Raw genomic sequence first — 25393 nt, forward strand, 5'->3', positions numbered from 1 at the left:
ATGTTATCGCAGCTGATTTAATTTCAAAGACGGATTGAGCTGTGGCGGGAGGGAGAGCGGCTAATCGCAGCCGCCATCTGCCCCGTTGTCATGGGGATGGGCTCCCAGCAATACTGCAGGGGCTGGACCCAGATAAGGGCACTGGAGTGGGCTGGAGGGGACTGCAGTGGGCGGGGCGGGGATGGGCAGGAAGATGGGGGGCAAGGAGAGACCCAGAGACCCAAGAGTGGAAGAGGCACAGAGCCACGAGGCAGACAGTTTGAGGGTGCCGAGGTGAGAAGAGATGGGGAGGTACCGGGGGCAGCTGCGGAACTGATACTGAGCACGGGGCGGGGGCGAGGCTGGCGCGGGCGACAACGGGCGACGGAGGCGCCTTGCCCCCATTGCCCCTTCCAGAGCCCCGCAGTGGCCTCCATAGTAGCGCTCCCCCAAGGCAGGGCGCGGGGCACGTTCAGACCTCCCCAGTCCGCCCCCTTTGCCACAACAGGGCCGCAGACCCCAGGGTCCCTCCCTGGCCAGGCAGGGTCCCAAGCTCAGAGCAGAGTTGGGAACCAGCTGTTTCCACCAAGCGCCGTTGGTCTGGCCTCTAGGACAATCACATCATCGAAACTTGCCAAGTCAACAATGGCTTCTTGAGGCTGCAGCGGGTCCTGAGCACTTACTGCGTGCTCTGCCCATCGCACAGCACCCGCGCTTCCCAACAGCCCTGCCCTTTTGCAGCACGGCAACTTGCAAAGAGCTCCCACTGTAGCTTAGGCAACAAATACTGAGCCACTTCCCCTGGGTTCCAGGCCTTGGAAGGCGCAGGGACAAGACGCCTGGGCTCTGCTGCCTGCCCCCATGCCCCAACCGTCCTGGCTGAGGGCCGGCCTGCCTTAGATCCAAGGCCCCCCGGTGCCCCATCACGGCCGGAGCCTAGCACGTCCCACCCTCGGTCTCTGCACCTTCCCAGGTGCTGCCCCTTCCCTGGGAACTCGCCCCTGCCTGATGGGGGAGGGAGCCCCGGCCCTCAGCCACCTGCATGGGCCCCATTGCCCTCCCCACGCTGTCCGCCTCTGCCTCAGGACTTCAGATGTGCCCACCCGCTGGGTGCTGGATGCCTCCGGCGGCCCCCAGGCATCTTGTGAGGACCCGGGGAGCTCCGTGCGGCCTGGGAGGCATGGGAGCCGGGCAGCGCTGGGCCGGGGCCGCCCTGCCTGCCAACCGCACTGCGCTGTCACAGCCCCCAAAGCAGGAACCTGGCACCGCCAGCCACTTGGGTCCCCAGGCACCGTGGTTATGCCTGCGGTCACCCAAGCAGCTGGTCAGGAAACCCCTGGGGTCCTGGGGTTCTGGGATGGCAGCAAGGGTATGTATGAGCCATCTCCTTCTACAGACGCTTGGTCCACCCTGTGCCATCCCAAACCCGCGACATACCTGCACGGGCAGCCCCACCACCACACCTCTGGCCACGCAGCTCCCACGCCAGAGTGTCCTTCCAACTCTTCACCGTCAAGGCCAAGCGGAGCCGTCTTCCTGTGGCCCTGTTTCTCCTTCCTTTGGGACCCCGGGAATCAGCTTCTCGCCACTCGCAGGTTCCTGAGCATCTTCTGCCCGGCGTTCGAGACGCCAGCTCCTTGAGGGCAGGGCGCGGGCGGTGACCGCTGGGTGGAGAAAGCTATCTCTGCGGCTCCAGGGCAGGGTGGAGCAGGCCAGGCTGGGGGCCCCTTCCCCACTCTGCTGGGTCCCGGGTTGCCCTCCCCACCCAAGAGGTCCCAGAGCCTGGGCCTTCGACTGAGTCCCTTTAGGAAAGCAGAGCAAGGGTGTTAATTGCAAGAGACTGGTTCCCATACTTGTTTTAAATTGATATTTAATTAAAAAGTTAATTATTAATTAGGCTTATCAATTGGCTGCCAGTGGCCGGCTGGGAGAGGCTGGCTTGCGGAAACATCCACCCCGAGTGCGTCTGCGTTTCTCCGTGAGCCCGGTCAGGGGCACCGTCTCTGTTCGCGTTAGTTCAGCCACGAATTTTGCTGCTGGATCTCCTTCCAGCAGGCCCGGCTGGTTCGGGAGGGTGGGTGCTGCCCGGACTGAGGACTATAGCCCGGCACTGCATCTTCATCTTACTTCTGCCCTGGGCTGCAGCTCAGGGATCTGCTGGGCGGCATCCTGGACGGCCCACGGATGCTGCCCACTCCTCGTGCCAGACGTGGACTTGGCATCTTTCTCCCCAGGTCTGACCCCCATCCCGGGCCCCTTCTCAGGGGTGGTCCCTCTGGCCACCCGGTTGCCCACCCAGGGTGCGGGGAATCACCCAGAACCCCTCCCTCTCTTCCCCTCCGCGCCCTCTGCCCTGCCCTGGGCTCAGCCTTCACGAGCCCCCTCTCCCGGAAGGAGGTGAGGATGGTCTGGGGCGAGTGTTCCCTGCAGGGAAGTTAGCAAGCGCGCAGGCCCTGAGGCAGCGGCCTCTGCTGAAGGGAGTGGGAAGGAGCCGTGGACAGGCCCGGGTCATCTCCGAGATGTCTGTCCGCTCTCTGAGACGGGACAACTGTGCAGAGGAAATCAAGAAGTCAGCTGGGGCTTGCTGAGCGTGACACGCACGACAGTCAGCCGTGAGCCCCGGCTCAGGAGGAAGGTCAGGACCAGCGGTGAGGAATCAAGATCACCCAGCGCACGCGATGGCACGTAAAGGCCTGAGAACGGACGAGCTCAGCCAGGTGTCAGCAGAGATGGAGGACGTTCCACGGACGTTCAGAAGCCAGAGAGGAGGGGGAGCCGGCACGGAGAGCGGGGCGGCGTGGGCTCCGTCTCAGTTCGCCCCCGTCGCCCCCTCTGTACCGTTTAGGGTTCTCGGGTCCCCAGGGACAGAAGTCCATCCCAGCTAAAGCGAGTTGAACCCGGGTGGGGCACTACTGAACGCGTACAGCCGGATCAAAGGAAAAGGAAATCCTGACACCTGTGGGAAGGCCAGGAACCCCGGCAGCTCCGATCGGGGGGTGGACTCTTCGGCTTGCTGCCGTGGGAACGGATCAGCCCCGACGGTGCTCCACTCTCGAGTGGGACCGCTCAGGTGTCCACTGACCCAGCACTTGCGGAGGAAGGTGGTCCATCCTCGCCAACAGCATCACCCTCAACTGTCACCACCACCACGTCCACCGTCACCCTGTTGCCACTGTCATCCCCAGAGACGCGCCATACTTCGTTTGCTCACGCAGGAAGGATTTGCGTGCCCTGTGGGCGACAGGCACAACGGTGGGTTTTGTCAACACCGTGACGAGCAGAGATCATTCCCACCTGCAATGGGAATACAGTCTAGGGGCAGAGAGGCTTTAACCAGTCACCCCGGAAACGAAGACTGCAGCTCAGAGGGGCGCCACAGGGGCCAGACCAGACGCGGGGAGAGCGTCTAGGCGGATTGCCCCAGATGGGAAGGTGCGAGAAGGCTGCCCCAGAGCAGGCAGGCAAGCGGGGGTGGTGCATCAGGCTGAGGGGCTTGCGTGTGCACTGCGCCTGCAGCAGGAGAGGCCTGTGAGCACGGGCGGTGGGGGGGAGGGGCCAGAGCTCAAGGAGCGGGGGGTCTGGCATGGGTGCTGCCACCTTGATCTCAAGAGCAGTGGTGACACAGAAGGGTGTGAAGCAGGAGGGTGACATCGGTGTGCACTGTGCAAAGACCACGTGACAGCCGAGTGGCGAGAGGATGACAAGCGTCCAGCACGGTAGCTGGACCCTCGTGTCCTGCACGATGCTGCCTCAGACCAGGGACCACTTGACCACAAGGAGGTGACAACGGGAACAGAGCCACAGGCTCACTGGCCGCACTCTAGTTCACGTCACTCAGAAGCAGCTGATCTAAAGAGGAACAGCCTAGCCCTGGAGCCGTCCTGGGACATCCTGAGGGCTGGGGTCCAGTCCCGTGGATGCGGTGCTGGCCCCGTAACCGGAGCACAGCCCGCGGGCGGAGGAAGGAGGCCCGTCCGTCTCGACGTCACCCCCTTGCAGAACTCTTGGCCCTGCCCCAGCACCGGAGGCTTGGCCAGATCTGAGGTCCTTGTTCGGGGGTGGGCCAGGGACGCAGCAGCTCTCCCGTGAACCTGCAGTCACACCACGCCGGTGGGGGCGGGCAGCTCGGACCTGTGTGAGAAGAGGGCCGGGGACGAGGGTCTCCGGGACTCGAAATTCTCTGGGGCTGCTTCCTGTCCATCGAACTGGTGACAGTGAAAACGGGACAGTTGCAGCAACCACGGCTTGACAGGGGCAAGGCGACTAAGGTCTCAGAGCCCTGGAGACACCCCGGTCGCCCCACCAGGCGAACCTAGAGCCACCCAAGTGCTGGCTGAAGGTGAGGCGAATCCAGAAAGGGTGGTGGAGGCAGCTTCAGCTTCGGGACCTGGTGCAGCAGGAGGGGCTAGTTAAGGCCTGTCGGGGCTCCGGGCCGGCTCCCACCCTGAACCGGACCCTGGGCCACCCTGGGCCACCGAGGCCACGAGCGGAGCTGAGGTGGGTGAGGGGTGGACTGCAGGAACCGTGTCTTGGGTTTGATGCTCTGACCCCGGAGGGACTGCCCCTGCCAGGACTGGCCGATTCCCGCAGAGTGTAACCCACCCCACCGGTCCAAGAGCATGACTTTCAAATGCGAAGGAACCAATCTAGAAGGCACAGCCCCAGCACCTCCTCTATCGGGTTCTCCCCCTTGGGCCACCGTCTCCCTGCCTGAGTCACCCAGGGTCGGGTACCAGGCAAGCTGCGGCAGCCCGTCTGTCCAGAGCCCATGAAATGACTCAAACCAGCCAGCGGTCGGCCTGCTCGCCCTGCCTCGCCCGTCCCTCCTGCAGAAACCGCAGCAAAGTCTCCTGTCCCCGGTTCTAGGCTCCCCCCACCTCCTAACCTCCCCGTGCTTTCCCACGTGGCTCGGCGTGGCATGGCGTGGCGTCCCCCTCCTCCGGGACTGTGCTTAGAAACGACCTTTCCAACGGCAGCCGTCTCCTGATCTGTGGCCTTACTGAACCTCAAATTTTCCCTGAATACACGCTATTTTTAGCTGTACTGGGCACCTCTGCGGCCCACCTCAAGTCCTCCTGGCCGAGCTCAGGCCAGCCACGGCTCTGTGTTGACCGGCCCACCTGTGCAGATGCCGGCTGATGGCCCAGCTCGCTCTTGCCCAGAGCTGCTCTGACCCAGTGCGAGGACGCCCGCAGGACCTGCTGGGCACTTGTGTACATGAACCCTAAAGTTCGAAGGCTGGTGGATAAGCCTCACCTTGTCCATGCAGTGGGATGGGAGCCTATGGCTATGTCCCCTTTTGTCCCTGGGGTGGACGGTTCTCAGCACGTCCCTCGAGGTTTCTCAGATGGCCTCGGCGGAGTCTGTACCCCACTGACGGTGGATCCACAGCACCTCCTCTGGCTGGCTTTTCCCCTCGCCCGGCATCATGCCCCCCACCCCGCCCCTGTTCCCTGGGACCACTTCTCTCAAATACTTCCTGCACGCAAACCCCATTTTTCACGCAGATCCGAGGGCTGCCTTTCCCAAGGTCTGTGCTGAGATGAGGGAAGTCCTGTCTGCGGGGACTAAGGGCTCCTTCCATGGCCGTCCCCACGGGGCTCCTCCCTAGGAAGTGTGGTGACCACAACTGCTCCCTAGGGCTGTGAGACCCCAGAGGTTTATTGGGGCGTGGTGACTTTACAGATAGCAGGACGCCCTCGGCCCATGAGGACGAGCTCGCCCAGCCAGCCCTGGGGCTTCCAGAAGGTCTGACACACAACCGAGCCTGGGCTCACCTGAAACGTGGGGTCCCGAACAACCTCACGCCCGGGCAACCTCAGTCTGCCTGGCTCGTGGCTCTGGAACCTCGTCACGTGCCCGGACAAACCTTACCTGCAGCACGTCCAGCCTGGGCAACCTTGGGCCTGTACCACCCCTGCCCAGGATCACCTCTTTCTGTGCCACTTCTCACTGCAGGCAGGGAAGGGGGTCCAGAGAGGGCACCCGTGTGGCCCCCAAAAGTGCCAGCAGCTGGGACAAGACAGGCCCAGACCCCCTGCCACCCTTGAGTCAGGCCGGGCCTGGGCCATCCCCCGTCTTAGCCCAGCGTGGGTCTTCCGCACAGCCCAGCCAACCTGCACGGACCTTATCTTGGCCATCTATCGGGCCACCTGGACCAACCAGTCCTGCCAGAAACTGGATCTGGGCATAAAGGCCCCTCCCTGGAGGGGTGTGTGAGATAAACCCTCCACCTTCCACTGGTCTCTCCTGCTTGCCTGAGCCAGAGGGCCAGGGCCTGGGGTGGAGGTGCTGGGCTGCTGGTCTCCCGTCCCCTCCCCCACCGTCTCCTGTAACAGGCAAGGTTGAGTCTGTGCTGGGACTGACACTGACACCCCTCTCCCACCAACCTCCTGGGTCTGCCGGTCAAAACTTGGGCACGGGAGGGGGGTCGCTGGGGAAAACCAGGAGGCACCCGGGAAGAGGGTCTCATCTCCATTTGTAAAAACTGCCCTGACCCACCACATCAGGACACTGCTTCCCCTCCACGGGAGTCTCTGTCACGCGTGTCCCCAACGTGCCTGGCTTTACGCGCTCCTCAGACGGCCCTGGAGGGGTAGGTGTCGCGATGTTCCCACTTCCAGATGAGGAAAACTGGGGTCAGTCGCCCAAGGTTGCGCAGCCCAAGGTCACACGTGGCCGGAAAGCCCTTTAAAGATAAAGGCCTAGAAGTGAAATCACTGGACCGAAGCTCCCACAGAATTGCAAGCGCGATTTGGATTGACAAACTGGGTGCCAGCAGGGGTGCCCGCGGGGGGGTGTCCCCCGGGAGAGGAGCCCTGCCCACAGCGCCCTGCTGCCGGCCACCGGCTCTACCTGGGAGGCGGGAAGAGGACTTGCTACTCTGGCTGCTTCTCTTGGACCCCAAGCATCAGGTCCACGCATGTTGGTCATGTCTGCACCTTCTGGCCTGAATTCCAGGCCTCTGTTCTTCGCAGGCAAGGACAAGGGCTGGGGGCCACGTTTCCGCTGCTCCCTGCCTTGGGCTCCTCACCCGCAAACTGGGGAGAGAAGGTCCCAGGGAGGACGTGGTGACCCTGCCGGATGGACACCAGCGCCTCCCGGCCTGATTCCAGCCCAGGAATGTTTCTCCTCCCAGGCCTGGCCTCAGGCCTGACTCCTGACACCAGGCAGTAAATAACTTTCCATTTGATCACCTCTCTTGGTGAATCTTTTGCTCTGGGGAAAGTGGGCGTATCCCCAGGCAAGGCCCCACCCGCCTGCCTGCCGTAGGAGGGGCAGCTCTGGGAGGTGCGTGGGGGTGGGGTGTGTGTGTGTCTGGCATCTGGAGCATCTGTGCCTTTATCAAGAGCACCCACCAAGGTGGGATGTCTACACCCTGTGTCATCAGCCTCCCCGCGGCCTTTGAGCCCAGAAGCTCATCCCAGTCACCTTCCCTGGCTTGGGGCGCCGCCCTCAAAGCGCAGATGGGAAGGCTGAGGCCGGCGTGGGCAGGGATTGGGTGCCCACCGCCCGCGGTGCCGGCAGGGGTCGGGGATGGCCACAGAGGCCTGCTCCGCGGGTCCTGCTCGACTGGGTCCCGTCCGTGTAGGAGGGATGGAGGCTGCTCCCCATATGTGCTCCGCACCCCGCAGGGGAAACCCGCAGGTCCTCCGCCTGGAATGCCGGGAGACAGGCCCAGAGACGCCCAGCCACTGGCGCGGGCCGCCCAGCACCAGGGAGATCCGGTTCCGGCCGGAGGACAAAGCGGGTCTGGGGCCGGCCCGGGCCCGCTTTGGGAGCGGGCGCCCCGGGTCAGCTGGGGAGCGGGCGCGCGCCGCCAGCGGGCATCTGCATGACAAAGCGCGGCGCCGGTGGGAGCGGCCGAGCGGAGAAGGTGGCGAGGGGGAGGGGAGGGCTGCGGCCCCCAGCCGCCCAGGCTCCCCCGGCGTCGCCTCCTCGGCCTGCGTTCCGGAGCTGCGTCCAGGCCCCTCCCCTGGACCCCGAGTTGACAAATGATGTCAGCATCCGTCCGTCTTAGCTTGCTGCGCACCACGGGCTGCCGCTGTCCTCACGGCCATCTACACTTACTCCCCCCACTCATGCATCCCCAACGGGGTGCCCGCGTCGTGTCCCCCATGGGCCTCCGCTCCCACCCCCCTCCTCAGCTGCTTTCCCTGCGCAGCCCCCCAGGTCCACATCTGCCCTGACCCAGCTTTCTCCACCTCTCCATCCTCCCATCTTCCAGGTGCCTCGACCAAACCTAGGCATCTTTCTGACATCTCTCTGTGCTGGGCGGACCTTTGAAGTCTCTCCAGAATAGAGCCAACTGCTTCCAGCCCCACTGCTGCCCCTGGTCCAGCCCCCACGCCCTCTTGCCTGGACGGTTGCAGTAGCCTCCGTCCTGTGCTCCCCGCCTCTGCCCCAGCGGCCGCCAGAAGGATCCCGTGGAAACCAAAGGCAGACCTCACATCTCCACACACTCCCTTGGCTCTCACCTTACTCAGGGGAAAAGCTGAAGCCCTCACAGCCCCCAAGGCCCACCTCATCTCCTTCCAGCCCCACCTCCCACCTCCCTGGCCCGAATCTCTCCACTTCAGCCATACCTGTCTCCTAGTCATTCCTTGAGCAGCCAGGCCTTCAGGGCCTTTGCACTGGCTGTTGGCCCTGCTTCGATCACTTCACCGGATATCTGTGTGTCTCACTCCCTCAAATCCTTCAGGCCTTTACGCCGACGCCCTCTCTTCAGCGAGGCCCTCCTCGGCCACCCCGTCTACAACGTCAAGCCTTCCGGGTTCCCTCTCGGTCCTTCTGGCCACGTGGCATTCCTATGCGGCACTCGCTCACGTACTTGCTCATTTTCTGTCCGCTGTGGATGGTAATTGGCACCAGGGCAGAGACTGTCTCTTTTGCCCGCTGTTAGGACCCCCAAACCTAGCACTGACTCTGTTACGCGGAGGTGTTCAGTAAGTATTTGCTGAATAACTTAAAGCACTTACCCCTGCACAGCAGCGCTGCAAGGCAGGCCCCGTCGCCTCCGCTTCACAGGTGAAAGCACTGAAGCACAGAAAGGGCAAGCAACCTGCCCAGGGTCTCCCGACTAGGAAGCCTGGGAGGCAGGACACAGTTCCTAGCCAGGTCTCAAACTAGAGGCCCACACGCTGGTTTTGGCCCCCGGAAACATTTTCTGTGGCTTGAAGAGTTTCAGAAAAAGTTGAATCGGTTGTGGCCACTTAAAAAATCAAGAGGTTTTGTGTAAAAACCCAGACCGCCAGCTTTTCTCGGAGAATCAGAACCTCTGGCCACACTGGGTGCTCAGTCCCACAGGCGACCATGGGCTGCAGTTGGGCAGCAGTCGCCCCTCAGACAGGGTGTGGGCGACCCCACTTGCCTAGGCTCCCTCAGGCTGCTTCCCGCCCAGGCCCCTGTCCTGCGGGCTTTCGCTCCTCTGGGCCTCTGCCCTTCCGGGTCACTCTGCCTGGAATCCTGCCCCACCATTCTCTTCCTGGATGCCTCTTCCTTGTCACTCAGGCAGGTCTTAGCCCAAAGGTCCCGTCCTCAGAGAAGCCCTCCCTGATTACACTGGCTAACGATCATTATCTGAGATCACTTCATCCATCTCTGGTGCATGCTGTCCCTCTTCCCCAACAGAACGGCAGTCCCAGGAGGGCAGGGCCCGGGTCAGCCTTGCCACACCTGTCCAGGAAGGACAGCACCTGCCCCTGCAGACACCTGTTGATTGACCGAATGAATGAATGAATGAGGGGTTCTCCTTTAGCGCCGCTGGTTCTGGGCCCTTCCCGGGTACCTTGTGCTCACACCTGTGCCCTGCCGCTCTCGCCAGGAGCTCACAGGTTGCGTGGCACAAGGTCGCGGGCCCCTTGCTAGCGGGACAGGCCTCAGTGGTTTCTGGTTCTGTGACCACCTTGAGGGGCTTGGGGGACCCTCTCTCACTTTGCCCCCAGCTCCTCAGGCTCTCGCCATGGACGCGGGGCCCCGAGTCTTCTGGGTCAGCACCAGGGTCGCCTCCTGGGGTTCCAGATGCAGCCCGGCTCCCGCCCGCCCGCCAGCCTCGCTCCTGGTCAGGCCGTGTCGCCGGGGAGCCTTCAGGAGTAGAAGGGCCAGTGGTGGGGTGACTGGCGTGTAGGCTGGAGATCAGGCCTGGCTCTAGCTGCTTCTCCCTGTGTGACCTTGAGCAACTTCACTCGCCTCTCTGAGCTCGTTACCCCCTCTGTGAACCAGGACCCCTGTCCGACCTGAGACTTGTGCCAGTTCCTGGGCTCACACACGGCCACCAGCACACAGTAGGTGCTCAGGACAACAGTGCCCCCACCCCGTGTGTGGACGGACGCCTGGAGCCCAGCCCATGACGATCACTCCTCCCTGTGGGCCAGCTGGCCATCTGTGTGCTCACTCGTGTGTGGTCTTGGGTGACTCGGAACCGCGTGTGTGAATGCGTGTGACTGGACACGTGTGAGTGTGTGGCGGTGGCGTCCGGGTGCCTGGAGTGGCCTGGCCAGTCCTCACCGGCCAAGGTGAAGTGGGTAGGAGCTGGCTCGCCCGCTCCCCCAGGTAGCCGTCGAGGCAGGAGTCTGCTGGGGCCGCCGCTGACACCGGGGCGGGCAGGTCAGCCTGAGCCAGAAGGGACTGGCTGGGGTGGGGGAGGGGAGCTGTACCCCAGGGCAGTCAGTTCCCAGGCCCGGCCCTGCCGGTCATGCTCCAGGTCCCAGGGCCGGCGCCCGGGGAGGGCGGCTGGACCCTGGCGTCGGTTACTGCAGCCCCGGGAGCCTCTCCTCTGACCGTGCCACCGATGAGGCCCCCGGCAGGGCAGGGCCCAGAGCCGAGCACCGGTCCCCACCCACCTCGTCCTCTACCTCAAGGCGGCAGCGCGGCCTCGCAGCTCCCACTGCAGGACCGCGCTCTGCACCCATGTGACTGTCCTCCCACCGGACTGGGGGGCTGGGGAGGGCAGGGACCCGCTCATGGTCACGGCCGTGGGGAGGCAGGACGCCAAACGCTCATTCAACTCACACCCAACCCTCCGTTGCTTGCTGATGGGATGCGTAGGCTGCGTGTGTGGTGGAGATGTGGCCATTTGCACCCGCGGCAGCAGCCTCGGAAGCTGTCCTGGGCCCCCAGCTTTCAGACGGGCTTAGAGGGACACACAGGCTCCGCACCCAGCCACCACTCTCCACGTGGGAGCCACATCTGACCTTCAGCCCCAGAACCAAAAGAATCTCTGCGGTCCCCTCCCGAGAATCCAGGCGTGGCTGGCGGTGGGTGTCTGCTGTGCACCCTGTCTCTGCATAGTTCCTGAGGGCCTGTCCAGGAAGGAAGCCCCACCGAGCAGAAAGATCCCCACCCGCCTGGACCCGCACAGAAAACTGAGGCTCCGCAGGGGCCTGCGTATCCCCACTGGCCTCTCCGGGGCTGCTCGCCTGTGCAAGGCCTCCCTCGGTCTGTCTCAGGCCTGTCAGCGGGGAGCAAGCCAGAGACCCCAGGAGACGCTGTCCCCCTGCTGCTCCTCAGGACCCCGGAAGAGACCTGGGGGGCCGGCCGGCCCTGGGCACAATGGACAGAGGGACAGCAGGGGAGCAACAGCCCCAGGAGGCTGCCTGCCTGGCCGTTTCCAGAAGCATTGAGCCTGGGACAGAGGCACAGAGACGGAGACAGTAAAGCAGGGAGAGAGACTCCCACACACTCAGCTGTCGGCTGGGCATGGGACTGGGACCGGCAGCCGTGGTCTTCTCGGATCCGGACTCAGGACGCCAACTGTTAACCCCCAGCCCAGACCGGCCTGAGTTTTCACCGCCTGACTGCCCGGCGCGCGGCTGTGACCAAGCACGCACCTGCAGGGCTGGCGCAGGCAGTGGCCTCGGGACATGCGTGGAAGAGTGGCAGCAGGTCACCGCCCGCCTCCGTGTGCATGTCCGTCACCGTGTCCCCGTGCGAATGGGTGACACTCAGCCACACCGCGGCCTCCCGGATGGTGCCGCGGGGCTGCCCGAAACCCAGAGCTCTTGCGCGGCCGCGACCCCAGCCCTGGACCCTGAGTCGGGAGCCCGGGCTGCCCACCCGGGTGCTTTTGTCCGTTTCTGAAGTGACAAGAGACACACAAAAGGGCTTTTAATTAAATCAAAGGAAGGGGAAACGGGCCAGCCGGGCCGCTATTATGTTACCAAACGCGAAAACGAAAACTTATTTTTTAAAGCTCTGGTATTAATTTGAGATTATTCAGATAGTTAATTAAAAGTGCAGCATGTGTTAAATATTATTTCAACAAAGATTATCATCAGGCCTCCATGTAATGCGATCCGTGGGCTCGGGGAGCTTTATGCAAATGGTCTGCGGCCAGAAGGAAGGGCCCGAAGCGCCGGGCGGCAGGCCACTCGCTCACCGCAGGGGTGGCCTTTGCAGACACACACGGAATGGCAGCCAGGCCCCCCTGTCCGGGACCTGGGTGAGCAGGGAGACCACCGGCCACCCTGGGCCTGCTGGCCAACGGCAGGCTCCCCGAAAGTTGTCCAGATGGCACCTGGGCCTTCAGGGGACACGGGCTGCACTCCTGCAGGTGTGTGTGGGGTGTGGACGTGTGTGTTGGCGAGGCTGTCGCGAGACTGGCTGCACACGTGGCTGGGGTGTCAGCAGCGTGCGTTTGCGCTGGTTCATCTGTCTGTTAAGCGTGGACTCGTGCACGTGACACGCACGTGTGCACCTGGGCACGGGGTGCGTGCCCACAGCTGGCCCCGAGCACGCCGTGTCACCTCTCGCTGCCTCAGTTTCTCCATCTGTAAATGGGGACCGCTACAGTCCAGGCCTCACGGGGAGGATTAATGAGGGTCACGTGGCATAAGGCACAAGCAGTGTCCCGCACAGACAGCACGAGAGCCAACAAAGCCAGCGTGCGCGGAGCTTTAAGTTTACGCGTCCATGTTTAACGAAAGCGAAATTAACTTTTATATTTTATTTAACCCGGTATGTCCAAAATATTGTCGTTTCAACATGTGATCCATGCAAAAACTGATGGCCGTGGTAGTTTGCATTCATTTTTCACACTAAGCCTTGTTGGTCGGTGTGTATTGGACCTGCCAGAACCTCCGGCCACACCGGCCGCATTTCAGGCGGACGTTTCAGTTGGACCTCACAGCTCTGAGCCCCGAGGACGCGGGTGTCCCCCTCTGCACCCTCGCTCGCCTGCGCTCCCTGGCCTCAGACGCGCGGGCCGCTCCTGCCCTCTGTCGGCGCCTGGCGGCGGTGCAGCGCCCAGGGCTCGCCCCGCCCGGCCAGATCTGTCCCCGCCCCGCAGATGGCCACAGCCCCCTGCCCACTGCCAGGCTCCATGGTACCATTTCCCACTGCGGGCTGAGGGGCAGATGGGAGGGCAGAGGCTCAGAGAGGACCGGTCATCCGCCCCGGGTCACGCAGCAGGACCGCAAGGAGGGACCCCAGCTGAGGTTGGAACCCAAGTGTTAAGACGCTTCTGTGGGTCCCACCGGGTTCCTATCCTGGCTCTGCCCCTCTTGGCTGTGATTCTCAGGGTTCCACAGCTGTAAGCGGGAGGGGGGACCGGGGGGACGGGACGGTAATCCCTCTGTTCAGGGTTGTGTGAGGATTAAGTAGGAAGACGTCTCTGAGGTTTTCAGCCCATTCTGAGCACAGAATGTGCCCAGTAAATCCATCACGGTCATAGCACCATGACAGGACACCCCTGCCTCAGGGCCTTTGTACAGCTCAGTCCCCCAGATCTAGGATCGGACGGCTCTCCTCGTGAGGGAGGACCTCGCTGACCATCCCCTCCTCCTTGTCACCCTCAGAGCCTGTGTCGCCACCCAGCACGAGCTTGCGTGTGCCTGAAGTCTTCTTGTTTCTTGTCTGCCTCCCCCATTGGACTGGCAGCCCCAGGAGGGCAGGGCCTTGCCGGTCTTGGCCACGGTCATCCCTGACCTGGCACAGTGCCTGGCCCTACGTAGGTGCCTGACGGAAAGAGCAAGAAAGCCGTGTCAGGAGGGGACGCAGCCTGGTGGTCACCAGGGAAGTTAGACGCCGCTTACCACACAGCCCAACATTCCACAGCCAGGTGCCAACCCAAGAGAAATCAAGCTTAGGTCCGCACAAAAATTCATCAAAGAGTGTTTGTAACAGCATTATTCACGACCGCCCCACGCTGAAGGACCCCCCAACTGTCCCGCAGCTGGTGAACATTCATGCAGAAGAACCTACCAGCAGCAAAGGGAACCGCCGTCCAGTCACTGGACGCGGGTGGACCCAGAGGGTGTAAAGGTGGCCATGTGACACGTGACATTCTAGATGACACACAACTATAGGGACAGAAAACAGACCGGTGACTGCCGGGAGGGGGGCCACGGGCACATGAAGGACCTGGAGGGGGGCAACTTTTCTGTATTGTGACTGCATGTGTTTTTCAAAACTAACAAAACTGTACATCTGAAAGGGTAATTTTTTCTTTATGCAGCAAACCGTGATTTTCAAAAACAGAGCTGTAGACTTTCAGAGTCTCAGGTCGACTCAGTCCCTACTGCTTTCTGGTCCCAATGGTGAGCTTTGATCCCCCAACCCGGGAAAGCAAAGTGGGGGCAGGCCCCCCGCCTCCTGAGCAGGGCCGCTCCACAAAGACGGGCGGGCGGGGGGTCTGCAGAGGCTCAGCTGCAGAGCCTGGAGAGTTCCAGCAGCTTCCCCCACTCCTTGTTTCCCTCGCTGGTGTTGGTGGGAGTTCATTGTGTTGTGCTCTGTGCATTTTTCACATGTTTGAACTATTTCCTTAATAAACACGACACATACTAAAATGATTTAAGACAAGAACAGCAGGGTTCCCACTGCAGAATCCCACCAGCCTCTCCTGCAGCCCTGGGAGCTGAGAGCCACCGCGGGTGGGCACAGAGGGCGGCCGGGACCAGGAGCCAGGCTGCGCGGGTGTTTCTGGGTGTCGCTCGCCCCCTGCCGCAGTTCCAAGCTCACTCTGCCCCACAGTCCCCGGGGAGTGGGCGCTGTCTCCCCATCAGGCAAGGCTCTGGCCGGAACCAAACGGTGCGGGGCTGCCACCCAGGATTGGCGGTGAGGTGGTGAGGACAGTCTTGGAGCATCATCCATTTGTGAAACAATTTTATTGAGATACAATTTACATGCCATAAAGCTCCCCGCTTAAAGGGTACAATTCAGTGGTTTTAGCATTTTAGTGCAACCATTACCACAATCTAAGTTTAGACCATTTTGTCCCCAGAAAGGGAGCCACAGCCACAAGCAGTCAGTGCCATCCCACTAGGTCCCCAGCCCCCGGCAACCACAGAGGTACTCTCTACAATTATGGATTTACCCATCCTGGACACTTTTGTACGTGGAATTTTACAATCTAGACTTTGCTATCTGGCTTCTTTCACCGAACGTAATGTTTTCGAGGTTCATCCATGTTGAGTCCGTGTCCGTATTTCCTTCCTTTTGTTGGCTAATCACACAGTCCATTGCATGGTAGGCCCGCATTTCATTTATCCATTCATCAGTTGATGGGCATTCGGGTCCTCTCCACTTTTTTTTTTTTTGGCGGCACGCGGACCTCTCACTGCTGTGGCCTCTCCCGCGGCGAAGCACAGGCTCCGGACGCGCAGGCTCAGCGGCCATGGCTCACGGGCCCAGCCGCTCCGCGGCACGTGGGATCCTCCCGGCCCGGGGCACGAACCCGTGTCCCCTGCATCGGCAGGCGGACTCTCGACCACTGCGCCACCAGGGAAGCCCCCTCTCCACTTTTTGACTGTCCCAACTCATGCTGCTCTGAACATTTGTGTGCAAGCTTTTGTGTGGACGTATGTTTTCAGTTCTCTGGGGTACAGACCTAGGAGTGGAATTACTGGGTCATATGGTAACTTCATTGCTTAGCTTTTTTTTTTTAACAGCTTTATTGTGATATAACACACACCACACAATTCGCTCATGTAAAGCGCATAATTCAATGGCTTTAGTATATTCCCAGAGCTGTACATCCATCACCACGATCAATTTTAGATCATTTTCATCACCCCAGAAAGAATCCCCCCACCTCCTGACCGCCACCCTCTTCCTCTCATCTCCCAGCCCTAGGAAACCAGTCTCCCTTCTGTCTCTATGGATTTGCCTCTTCTGGGTAGCTCACACACGTGGAACCATGCAACACGGCATCCTCTGAATCTGGCTTTTTCTACTCGGCACAATGTTTTCAAGGTTCATCCACGTAGCAAGCATTGGTACTGCATCCCTTTTTATTATTATTATATTATCACTGAATAATATTTCATTTAAATATCCCACGGAATAATATTCCAGGTAGTGTGTGGGTGCGCCCACCACTTTTTATCTGTCCATCAGTTGATAAACATTAGGGTTGTTTCCACTTTTGGGCAATAACTCTGTTTCACTTTTTAGGAAACACCCCAACTGTTCTCCCAGGTGGCTGCCACAGAGCATTTAGTGAGCATCTGCTGTGTGCCCCTTTCATTCCTGCCACTATCCAGCAAGGCAGGTCCTAATAGCCATTTCATTTTGCTGTGGCACAGAGAGGGTGAGACACTTGCTCCAGGCCTCATTGGGTCCCAGGGCTGCTGAGCGAGGTGAGGTCTGGGAACCAGACACTTGGTTACATGACCACTAGGTGCTGGTGGTCTGTGGAACCTGCAGGAAGGATCTGCATGCCGACTCTCCCAGGATAGAGGCCAGCCTATGATTCGCAGACATGGTGGCCAGGGTGGCAACTGTCCCCGCCCTTCTAGGCACCCCTCATCAGGCTGTTCCAAGCCGCCCCAAGGCCCTGGCAAGTGTGCAGGAAACTTTGGTCCAAATCTTGGTCAAAGGAATCAAGGAGCTAACGAACAAGACGCAGCAGCCACCGGCAGCCGGGGCATTTCAGGGCCCGGGGCCAGGGCAGGGAACCGAGGTTCTGGGCCCAGCTTCTCGGAGGAGAGCCCTGGGGACAGAGGAGCTGCAGGTGCAGAGGGCAGACCTGGGACCCACCAGGGCGTGCCCCAGAGAGGGCCTGCCCTGTGCTGGGCCCCAGAGCTGCTGCTTGTCTCGGCTGTCACTCGGCCGGGATAGTGTGGAGGGACCTCCCCGTGCCTGGAGGTATGTAAGCAGAGGCTGGACCTGGAGGATGCGGCAGCAGTGGAGGGGGGGCGGGGGTGAGCCCGCCCAGCCCCAGGTGGACCAGGCACACGGGCCAGATGAAGTCCCTGCTCTGGAGCACGTGATGTCACAGGTGGGCCGGGGAGGAGCGGTCGGGACTCTGGGGGGCAGCCGGCCGCTCAGTCCCGTGGTGATGGTGACCTAGGCCATGGCCACCAGGCCGTGGAGGAATGCACCAGCCCCTCTGCTCATAAACCTACTCCCCCAACTCCCCACCGCCTGTGTGCCGGGCGAGGTCCTAGGTCATCCAGAGGTGGCTGTCAGGAAAGGCTGGCATAAGGCACGGCGGCCAGCTCCAGGCCGTTCACAACCCTGGGCTGTGCGGCCCACAGCGGACCAGGCAGGGCAGGCAGGGAGCAGAGGCGGGAGTGCCGGGCGGTGGGTCTCAGGCTATACCCGGCCGAGAGCCCAAGTTCAAATTCTTGGGGATCCTGAAGGCCCTGCCCAGAGGTCACGCAGAACACAGCCCCGGAGCACTCAGGGAGTGCACACAGGATTTCGGGAGACCACCGGTGAGACAGCCGGCACCCCCCGCCCTGCGCTCGGACCACTGTCCCCGGGGGCAGCAAGTGGCCCCAGCTGTGCTCGCTCAGAGGTTGCACGGGCCGGAAGAGCAGCCTGATCACCCTCCCTGTGCCTGGGCCTCGGCAGGTGTGGGCCTGCAGAGGGCGGAGGAGGCGATGTGGCCGCATGGTGTGCCCTGCCGGGGACAAGTCTGAGGATGCGACGCTGGCTCCCGGGGACACGGGCGTGGGTGGCCCCTCTGGCCTCCTTGGACTCGGCAGGCCTCTCCGAGGGGTGGCCCTCGGTGGCTGGGCCTGGACAGGCCCCAGGGCTGTCACTTTCTGCATGTGTGCCTGTGCTTGGGGTGCCCCCAGTGAAGGGTGCAGGGTCGCGGGGACGCGGGGACCAGGCCAAAGAGGAGGGGACGCCTCCTGGACTCCAGCGTGTTTCCCTCCAGGGGAGCCCTGTGTGAGTTCCAGGAGGGGCTCCATTAGCTGTGCCTGGGGGGGAGGCTGGGGCTGAAGAAGGATCCACAGGGAAAAGGGAGTCGGGCCTTCCCGCCTCTCCCCTCGGGGACTCTCCTGCCTCATCTACCGTGGCTGTCCGGGCCTCAGACGACGTGATGGGGCCGTGAGTCGTAAGCCTCACCCTCCAAGGGTACAGAGCAAGGACAGTGGGAGCGCTCTGAGCGGGGCACCAACACAGAGCCAGGAGCCCGAGGGGGACAGGCTGGGCCCCTCTGGGCCAGTCAGTGATGGGCACACAGGGGTCCTGGAGCCTCCAGAGGCTGCCCTCTCCCAGGGAGGCCATGCGCCCAGGCCTGGAGGCTGCCCTGTCTCGCGCCACCATCCCCCCCCAGCCCACCTGCCAGGTTGAGCCCTCTTCCCAGCAGGGGCTGCTCTCCTGTGTGCAGTGAGGAAGGAAATTGCAAATTAATCTTTATTTCCATCTTGGAAGAAAACCTTAATTCTCTGCATGGAAATGATCCTCGTCAGACCAGGGAATCAATTATGGGCTTTAATTGCAGTCAGTCCTGGCCAATCAGAGTGGGGTCGACCCCAGGGACCCTCTCTCTCCTCCCCGTCTCTGGGGCCCTCCCCTGGGTGCACTCAGCTCTCGGGGTCCCCCTATCTCTCTCTCTCTACTTCTTTCTCCATCTCTCTGGGCGTCTGTCTCGCTCTTTCTCTGCCGCCGTATGTCTCTGCCTGTGTCTCGCTGTCCCTGGCTCTGGCCACTCCCTACAACACAGGGCTCAGGCAGGCACCCCAGCTCTGACGAGCCCCATGGGACCTCCGCCTGCAACCTCTCTGGCCTCCGAGCTGCAGCTTCAAGGCTGGGGCTGAGGGGGTGAGATACTGGCTCCTCCCTGCCCCCCAGGGTCTTCTCGGGAGTCACCTGCCATCCTACACTCAGGCCTGCAGGTGACCTCAGGCTGGCCATCCCTGGCCAGGCCCGGGCCCCATGGCTTCGCTGTGTACAGCAGCTGCCCAGAGGCCCTGGAGAGGCTTCCGGCCCGGGGTGGGTGGGAGGCGCCCTGCCCGAAACCGACAGCCTCAGTGTTTCCACCCGCGATGGGGGCACCCCCAGGACTGGGTCTCCTCCCACCACCTTCCGGCCACCGGGAGATGCTTGTCTGTCTTATCAGTGGCGCCCTGTGACTGACAACTGCTCCTTAACAGCAGCCCACCCGGCTGTCCACAGGGTAGGGGCGGCCGTGGCTTGCCTGCATGTCCACACGCACCCAGACCCCCTGTTCCCCGGGCCAGCTCTGCGCCGGGACCTGCCCCACAGGGTTCCCCGTGCTGGGGGGCTGGGGCAGAGGACCACCCCCGCCCTCCTGCCTCAGTTTCCCTCTGCTCCCCTGACCTGTACTCCCACACCCTCCCAAGGGTGGGCCCACTGAGCCCCACCGAGTCAGGCAGGTGACTGGTGAGGGCCTGGGTGGCGGGCGGGCGCGTTTCCCTCGACCCCTGAATACTGAGAAGCGGAGAGATGCTGCCGATTGGAGGCCAGCGTCCCCTGTTGTCTGGCGCCACATCTGATTAGGGAACAAATTGCTCCATCTCACCCCACACCTGTTACACAACAGCCTGCCCACACCTGCCTGCCGCCCAGAGGTGCCTGGCCCACTTCCGCTGGACCCTGCCCTGGGCTGAGCATCTCAAGCCACGTCCACTGTCCCCGGCTCGCATGTCCTCTCCTGCCCGGGGCCCGCAGCGCACGCCCTGATTTTTCTTCTCTCCAGCTTGGTCTCATGCACGCCGGTCTCCAGCCCACACCACCCCGAGCCCCGGGTCCCGCGTCTCCCAGGGGCTGCGGGGTTGGGCTCGGGAGGCCCAGCGAGCTCGTCAAGGTGTCCCACACCCGTGCCCGCCGCGGGGCTCCCACCTCGCAGCCGACGTGTGACCGCGGGGAGGCTCGCCAGGTGTCCCAGGTCCCCTCCCTCTCGCTGCCTCGTGTGCCTCCCAGTGCCAAGGCAAGAGGCCACGTCGCGTCCCCCTGCCCTGGCCTTGGCTACGGCCCCTCCTTGCTGGCCACCAGCCTCACGCTCCTTCCCGCCGGCCTGCGCCCCCAGCAGGCCCTCCCCACGGGTATCTGTGCAGGCCCCTCGTGATAAGGGTGTATGTGGGGTGCTGGTCAGGTTCGGGGTGGTGGTGGTGTTGACAGTCTAGGGACAGGGTAAGGAACTGGCTGAGAGGGGCAGGAACTGGGAGGGCCCAGGACGGGTCAGGACCTGGCTCTGTGGCCCAGCTTTGGAAGCCTTGGGAAATCTGGGCTTCCAAGGGCTGCCTGGAGCTGCAGGGAAGGCCCGGTTCCTGCATCCTGCCGGCTCCACCCCCACCTTTCCGGGCCCTCAGGCGGCGCAAGGACAGGCCCCCAGAGACTGCAGAGGGGGTTGAGAGGGTGTGATCATACCTGGGGGGGTGGCAGGCACCAGGGAGGACCGTGCAGGGAGGAGGGTGGGAGGGGGAGCCAACCGGACGCCACGGGCGCCCTTTGCGGGTGACGAGGCCCACAGACCCCGCGCTGCTCAGCTGCCCCTCCGACCGGCCCCCCTCGGCTGGCGGCACAAGCAAGGTCCACGCCTCAGGGTGTGGCAGGTGGGAGGAGTGAACTGGGCCTGGAGCCAAGGTCATCTGTGCAGGACGAGCGAGAGATGGACGCGGAGACCCCGAGGCAGAGGCAGAGTGGGCGGGGGCGCCTCCCCCAGCTACGCGGCCCCTCCGAGGGCCCGGGTGGGCCGGGTGAATGCTGCTGTGACAGCAGCGCCCAGATACAGGCGCCGCGCTGGTCACCTGCCTGACTCGGCGGGGCTCGGTGGGCCCACCCTGGGGAGGGGAGCGGAAGCCCCGGCCCGAGCAGGACGGGTGGCACTCAGCGGCTGAACGCCCGCCCTGTCCGGCGGTGACTGTGCGGGAAGCCTGGAGGCTGTCTGGGGGGTGTCCCTTGAGGGGCGAGGTGGGTGGCTGGCCCTCCCCAGGGCGGCCGGGGCTCCCAGTGGGCCTTTATCTAGAGCCCAGCTGTGGCCGCAGGAAGGGGCCGTTCCTCTCTGCTGCGTCGTCTCCCCACTGGAGCCGGTGATAACAGTGGGGGGTTGAGCAATACCTCGTGGGTGCACGACCTCTGACCTGCTGGCCTGGGTGGGGGTTCCAGGGCTGCCCCTGCCCCGCCGCGTCCCGCACACAGGAGGTGCTTGGTGAATGCCGAATGACCAGCTCTGGGCTTCTTCCGTACTCTGCCCCTGCCGCCAAGTTCCACCCCCTGCGCCGAAGCCCCAAACCTCCCAAATGTCCTCTTCCTCCCCCCAGGGCCTCAGGGCCTCAGCCTGCCCAGCCTCCCGTTGGCCCATCACCGGCCAACCTTGGAGTCCTCCTCCAGCCCACGAAGTCCCTGCCCCCCGGGAGGCCCTGGGATTCGGCCAGGAGTGTCCAGTGCTGGTCGGAAGTCGGGGCGGGGACCTCTGCCCTTCAAGCCTCTTCAAGGCCTCTTCTCGGCCCAGCCTCCCTCCACAGCTGCCCCCACTGCCTCCCCGCCCTGCCACAGGCCCTCGGCAGAGGGAACGGTGCTCCCGCAGCAGACCCCGCGAGCCCAGGGTCGGGGTCAACTGCCCCCAGGGAGCACAGAGCCCCATGCCCAGCATCCCTGCTGCCTGGGTGCCGTCCAGCAGTCAGGCCCTGGCACTGGCCGAGCTGCCTAATTAATGGCTCGACTGTGTTATCAGCCAGGCATTAATTACTCTTTTTAATCAGACCTGCCAGTGCGGGGGCTACTGGAGGCCCAGCCAGGGCTGGAGGGAGACGGGGGAGCCGTGACCTTGTCCCTCCTCTCGCAGGCCCCCCAACTCCGCACTCCCACCAGAGCCCTCACTCCTGCTGTCCCCTCTGCCGAAGCATCCCCCCCACCCGCCACCCCAAACTCCTACTCTCTCTTCAAGACCTTGCCCAGGTGGCCCCTTAGTGAGAGGCTTCCTCACCCTAGTCATGGCCATGGGGGACAGACATGGCTGAACTTGGAGCTGGGAGGCCATGGCCAGGACTGGCCTTAGCCCCCTCAAAGGAAACCTGGAAATTCTATGCCCCGTGAGGAGACTGGGGAGGCCTGAGGCCTGGATCGCCTGAGGGTGAGCCGGCACTGAGAGGGTCCTGGGCCACCTCAAGGAAGCTCTGGGTCCGCGGAATGGGTGTGATGAGCCCCACTCCCACCCCACCAGGTCCTGGGGAAGAGGCCCAAGGGACAAACTGGCCCTGGACAAATGTGTGTGCCCACCCTGTGCACACTGGACCTGACACCCACCTCTTCACCAGACACCCAGCCTGACAAAGCCTCCGCAAATGAGACACACACACCCAGAGACCAAGATCCGTGTGCACACCCAGACACAGACACATGTGCACACACGCCGGCCAGGGTAGGAGGCCTGGGAGAACAGGAGCTGCCCCTTCTCCTGCCCCGGGCCCCCAGGGCTTCCCACTTTATCTGTCAGAAGTATATTAACTCAGAAGCCTGTTTCCATCAGAGTCTCAATTCCAGAGACGTTTCCAGATAAGCCTTATCTCGTTGCTGGTGCATTAGCCCCGCCAGCCAGCCAGCCGGGCCTGCCGATCACGACCGCCCCTCCTGCCCCAGTCCGTGGCAGGGCGCCTGCCCACGACTTCATTCTGGGGGGCAGGCGGGCGGGGCGGCCCCCACCCCGGCCCTCAGCCCACAGTAGGGTCCCAGGGCGCAGCCGAGGCACTGGGGCGAGGGGGGCCCTGGAGGTGTCCAGAACCGGGGTTCAAATCCCAGCTCCACCTGAGGCAACGGCTGGGCCCCGGGGCTGCCCCACCGGCCACCCCTGCGGGTGGGTGAGCATATTCTGCGACTTTACGTGCGTGACGATGCCACGGTGGGCTCCGCACGCTGTAGCCCTCTCTTAAGGCACTGGGGCGAGGGGGGCCCTGGAGGTGTCCAGAACCGGGGTTCAAATCCCAGCTCCACCTGAGGCAACGGCTGGGCCCCGGGGCTGCCCCACCGGCCACCCCTGCGGGTGGGTGAGCATATTCTGCGACTTTACGTGCGTGACGATGCCACGGTGGGCTCCGCACGCTGTAGCCCTCTCTTGCACGAAACGTGGAAGGTCTGGGGGTGCCTGGAGCCAAGGGAAGGGGGACACTGCTCCGGAGAGCACCAGGCGCCGGCCCCCACCCTACCTGCCCGCCGTGCTCCCCCTTCAAAGGCTGCGCCCCGCCGACGCAGCTGGGGTGCTCGGGTTTCGACCGATGCCAGACCTGATAGCGTCCCCTCCTGGGCCGCTGGCCACGCGGGCAGTCTCACTGCACCCTGGCAGCCCCTCCCTGTCCCGCGGCTCGGCTGCCCCCTCCTCCCTGGGCCTTAGTTCCCTCGGCCTGAGCCCGCCTGCTTCCCGGGGCTCCGAAGAGTGCTGTCCTCAGGCGAGACGTGGGCACCCTCAGAGGTCCTGGAGAAGTGGCCGATTGGGGGCAGTGCTGGGTCTGGGCTGCCCGCACTACCGCTGAGAGGTGCTCAGGCCCCCCCAGTCTCCCGGTGGGGAGACAACATCTACCGGTCCCCCTCCCACGGCTGCAGGGACACGGAGGCCAGCTGCTGCTCTGACTCTCCTGCTGTACCCAGGGACCCGGGCAGAGGCCGGGACTTGCCCGAGGGCACAGTGCTGGTCAGTGGGCAGCCAGGATGTGACGCCCAGCAGTGGCTCGGGGCCCCTCTCTCCCAGGGATCTGCCCCCAGAATTAGCACCTGCTCGCGGAGGACGCCTCGCCCTGCTGGGTCACGTGACCCCTCACGTGGAGCTAGACAGTGATGTGCTCACGGTCACAGCCTGTGCAGGGCAGGGCAGGGCCACCCCGAGGGGGCCTGGAGGGAGAGGTCACCCTCACAGCCCTCAGTCGGGGAGGACTTGGCCTGGCTGGAGGTCCCAGTGGTGCCCACCTAGCTCCCCACGCACTGAGGACGACGAAGGAAGGTTTCCTCATCTGAGGGGTGAGTCCCGGGAGGCCCCAGCCCTGCCAGGGTCCCCTCCAAAGGGCCGAGTACCCAGGGGAGCGGCCAGCCCGGGGCCTGGTACCAGCAGGTGCTCGTGAAGGCCCTTCCTGCTCCCCTTGGACTGGACTGGGCTGGGGGCGGGGCCTCTGCCTGAAGTCCTTGCTGGGAGCCCACCCTGTGACCTACGGTGGCCTCAGCCAGGTGGCACCGCCTCCCTGGTGAGATGGGGTGCAGGGCAGGGGTGGGGCTAAACGAGAGTGGGGCCTGGAGCCTGGCCCGTGGTGGGGTGTCGGGGACGGTTCCCAGGGGAGCTTCCTGACTGTGCGGCGGCAGCGCCAGCTGCCCCCGCCCTATTCCCAGCTCCGGGGGGGGATGGGGGCCAGGCCCGGACTGTCCCTGCCCACCTAGCCCTCAGCCGTCGCCCTGATGGCTGCCTGGCCTGACGTCTGGGACCCTGTGAGGGCTGCCGTGGGTTGGCCGCCACCCCTGTTGCCGGCACCCATGCTGGCGCTGGATTAGGGCTGCCCGCTGCCCAGCATGGCCACCACGCACAGGCCCGGCAGGTCCACAGCATCCTTCTCTGCCCAGGGCCCTTGGTTCCAGGGCTTACCAGGCCCAAGTCATCTGATTATGGCCCATCCCCGATAATATTTTTAATGCCATTTTTGCAAATTAAAGCATAATACACCGATTACCAGGGTAAAAGGGAGGCCTCTGCGTCCACCTGGAGGCCAAATAAAGGGACTCTGGAACATGTGTTCATCCTGCAAATGTCTTTAAAAGCTGATACCCCCTCAGCCCGTCAGCTCTGCCACTTCACCCTTTTCTGAGTATGGCCAGGTCGGGCTGCAGGGTGGGGTGGCTTGAGGCACAGGGGGCAGAGGAGCCAGGGCGGGGCTTGCTGGGCTCGAGAGAGGCCCGGCTGCAGGGGCTCGGCACAAGGCCTGGGGACTCCTGGTGTTGGGGTGCAGGGCCAAACCCCCCAGCCTGCCTTCTGCCCCGAAGCACTGGCCTGGCACCCGCTGCTCCCAGACACCCCTGGGCACCCTTCCTGGACTCGGCTGCCCAAGGACTCCCGGACTCTCTCAAGGCCCAGGAGGCCCGAGGGGCCACCGAGCCTGACCTAAGGGCCTGACACTTTGTGGACCCCCTCAGCCCAATGGGTCCCTCCCCTAGCGCTGCTCTCGGCAGGATCCCTGGCAATTCCCGACCTCGCCCTTGGGAACAGATCTGGGAGGGTGGGGGGACCCCAGGAAATCACAGAGACCAG

General features: G+C 63.3%; 1 protein-coding gene across 3 annotated transcripts in view; it reads right to left on the reverse strand.

Moving 5' to 3' along the window:
* EEFSEC (eukaryotic elongation factor, selenocysteine-tRNA specific) overlaps window positions 1–25393 on the reverse strand; it is a 225482-nt gene that overhangs the window by 61503 nt on the left and 138586 nt on the right. The window contains exon 7 of one of the 3 annotated variants that reach the window (XM_024763384.1): window positions 1780–6667. The exons of the other annotated variants lie outside the window; for them this stretch is intronic. Coding sequence (XP_024619152.1) covers window positions 6648–6667 — 20 coding nt within the window. The 3' untranslated portion in view covers window positions 1780–6647. Of the gene's footprint in view, window positions 1–1779; window positions 6668–25393 lie in introns of those variants that run through there. 3 annotated transcript variants of the gene reach the window in all.

Source organism: Neophocaena asiaeorientalis, unplaced genomic scaffold (genome assembly GCF_003031525.2).
Source record: "Neophocaena asiaeorientalis asiaeorientalis breed wild unplaced genomic scaffold, Neophocaena_asiaeorientalis_V1.1 scaffold433, whole genome shotgun sequence".
NCBI classification, from domain to species: Eukaryota; Metazoa; Chordata; class Mammalia; order Artiodactyla; family Phocoenidae; genus Neophocaena; species Neophocaena asiaeorientalis.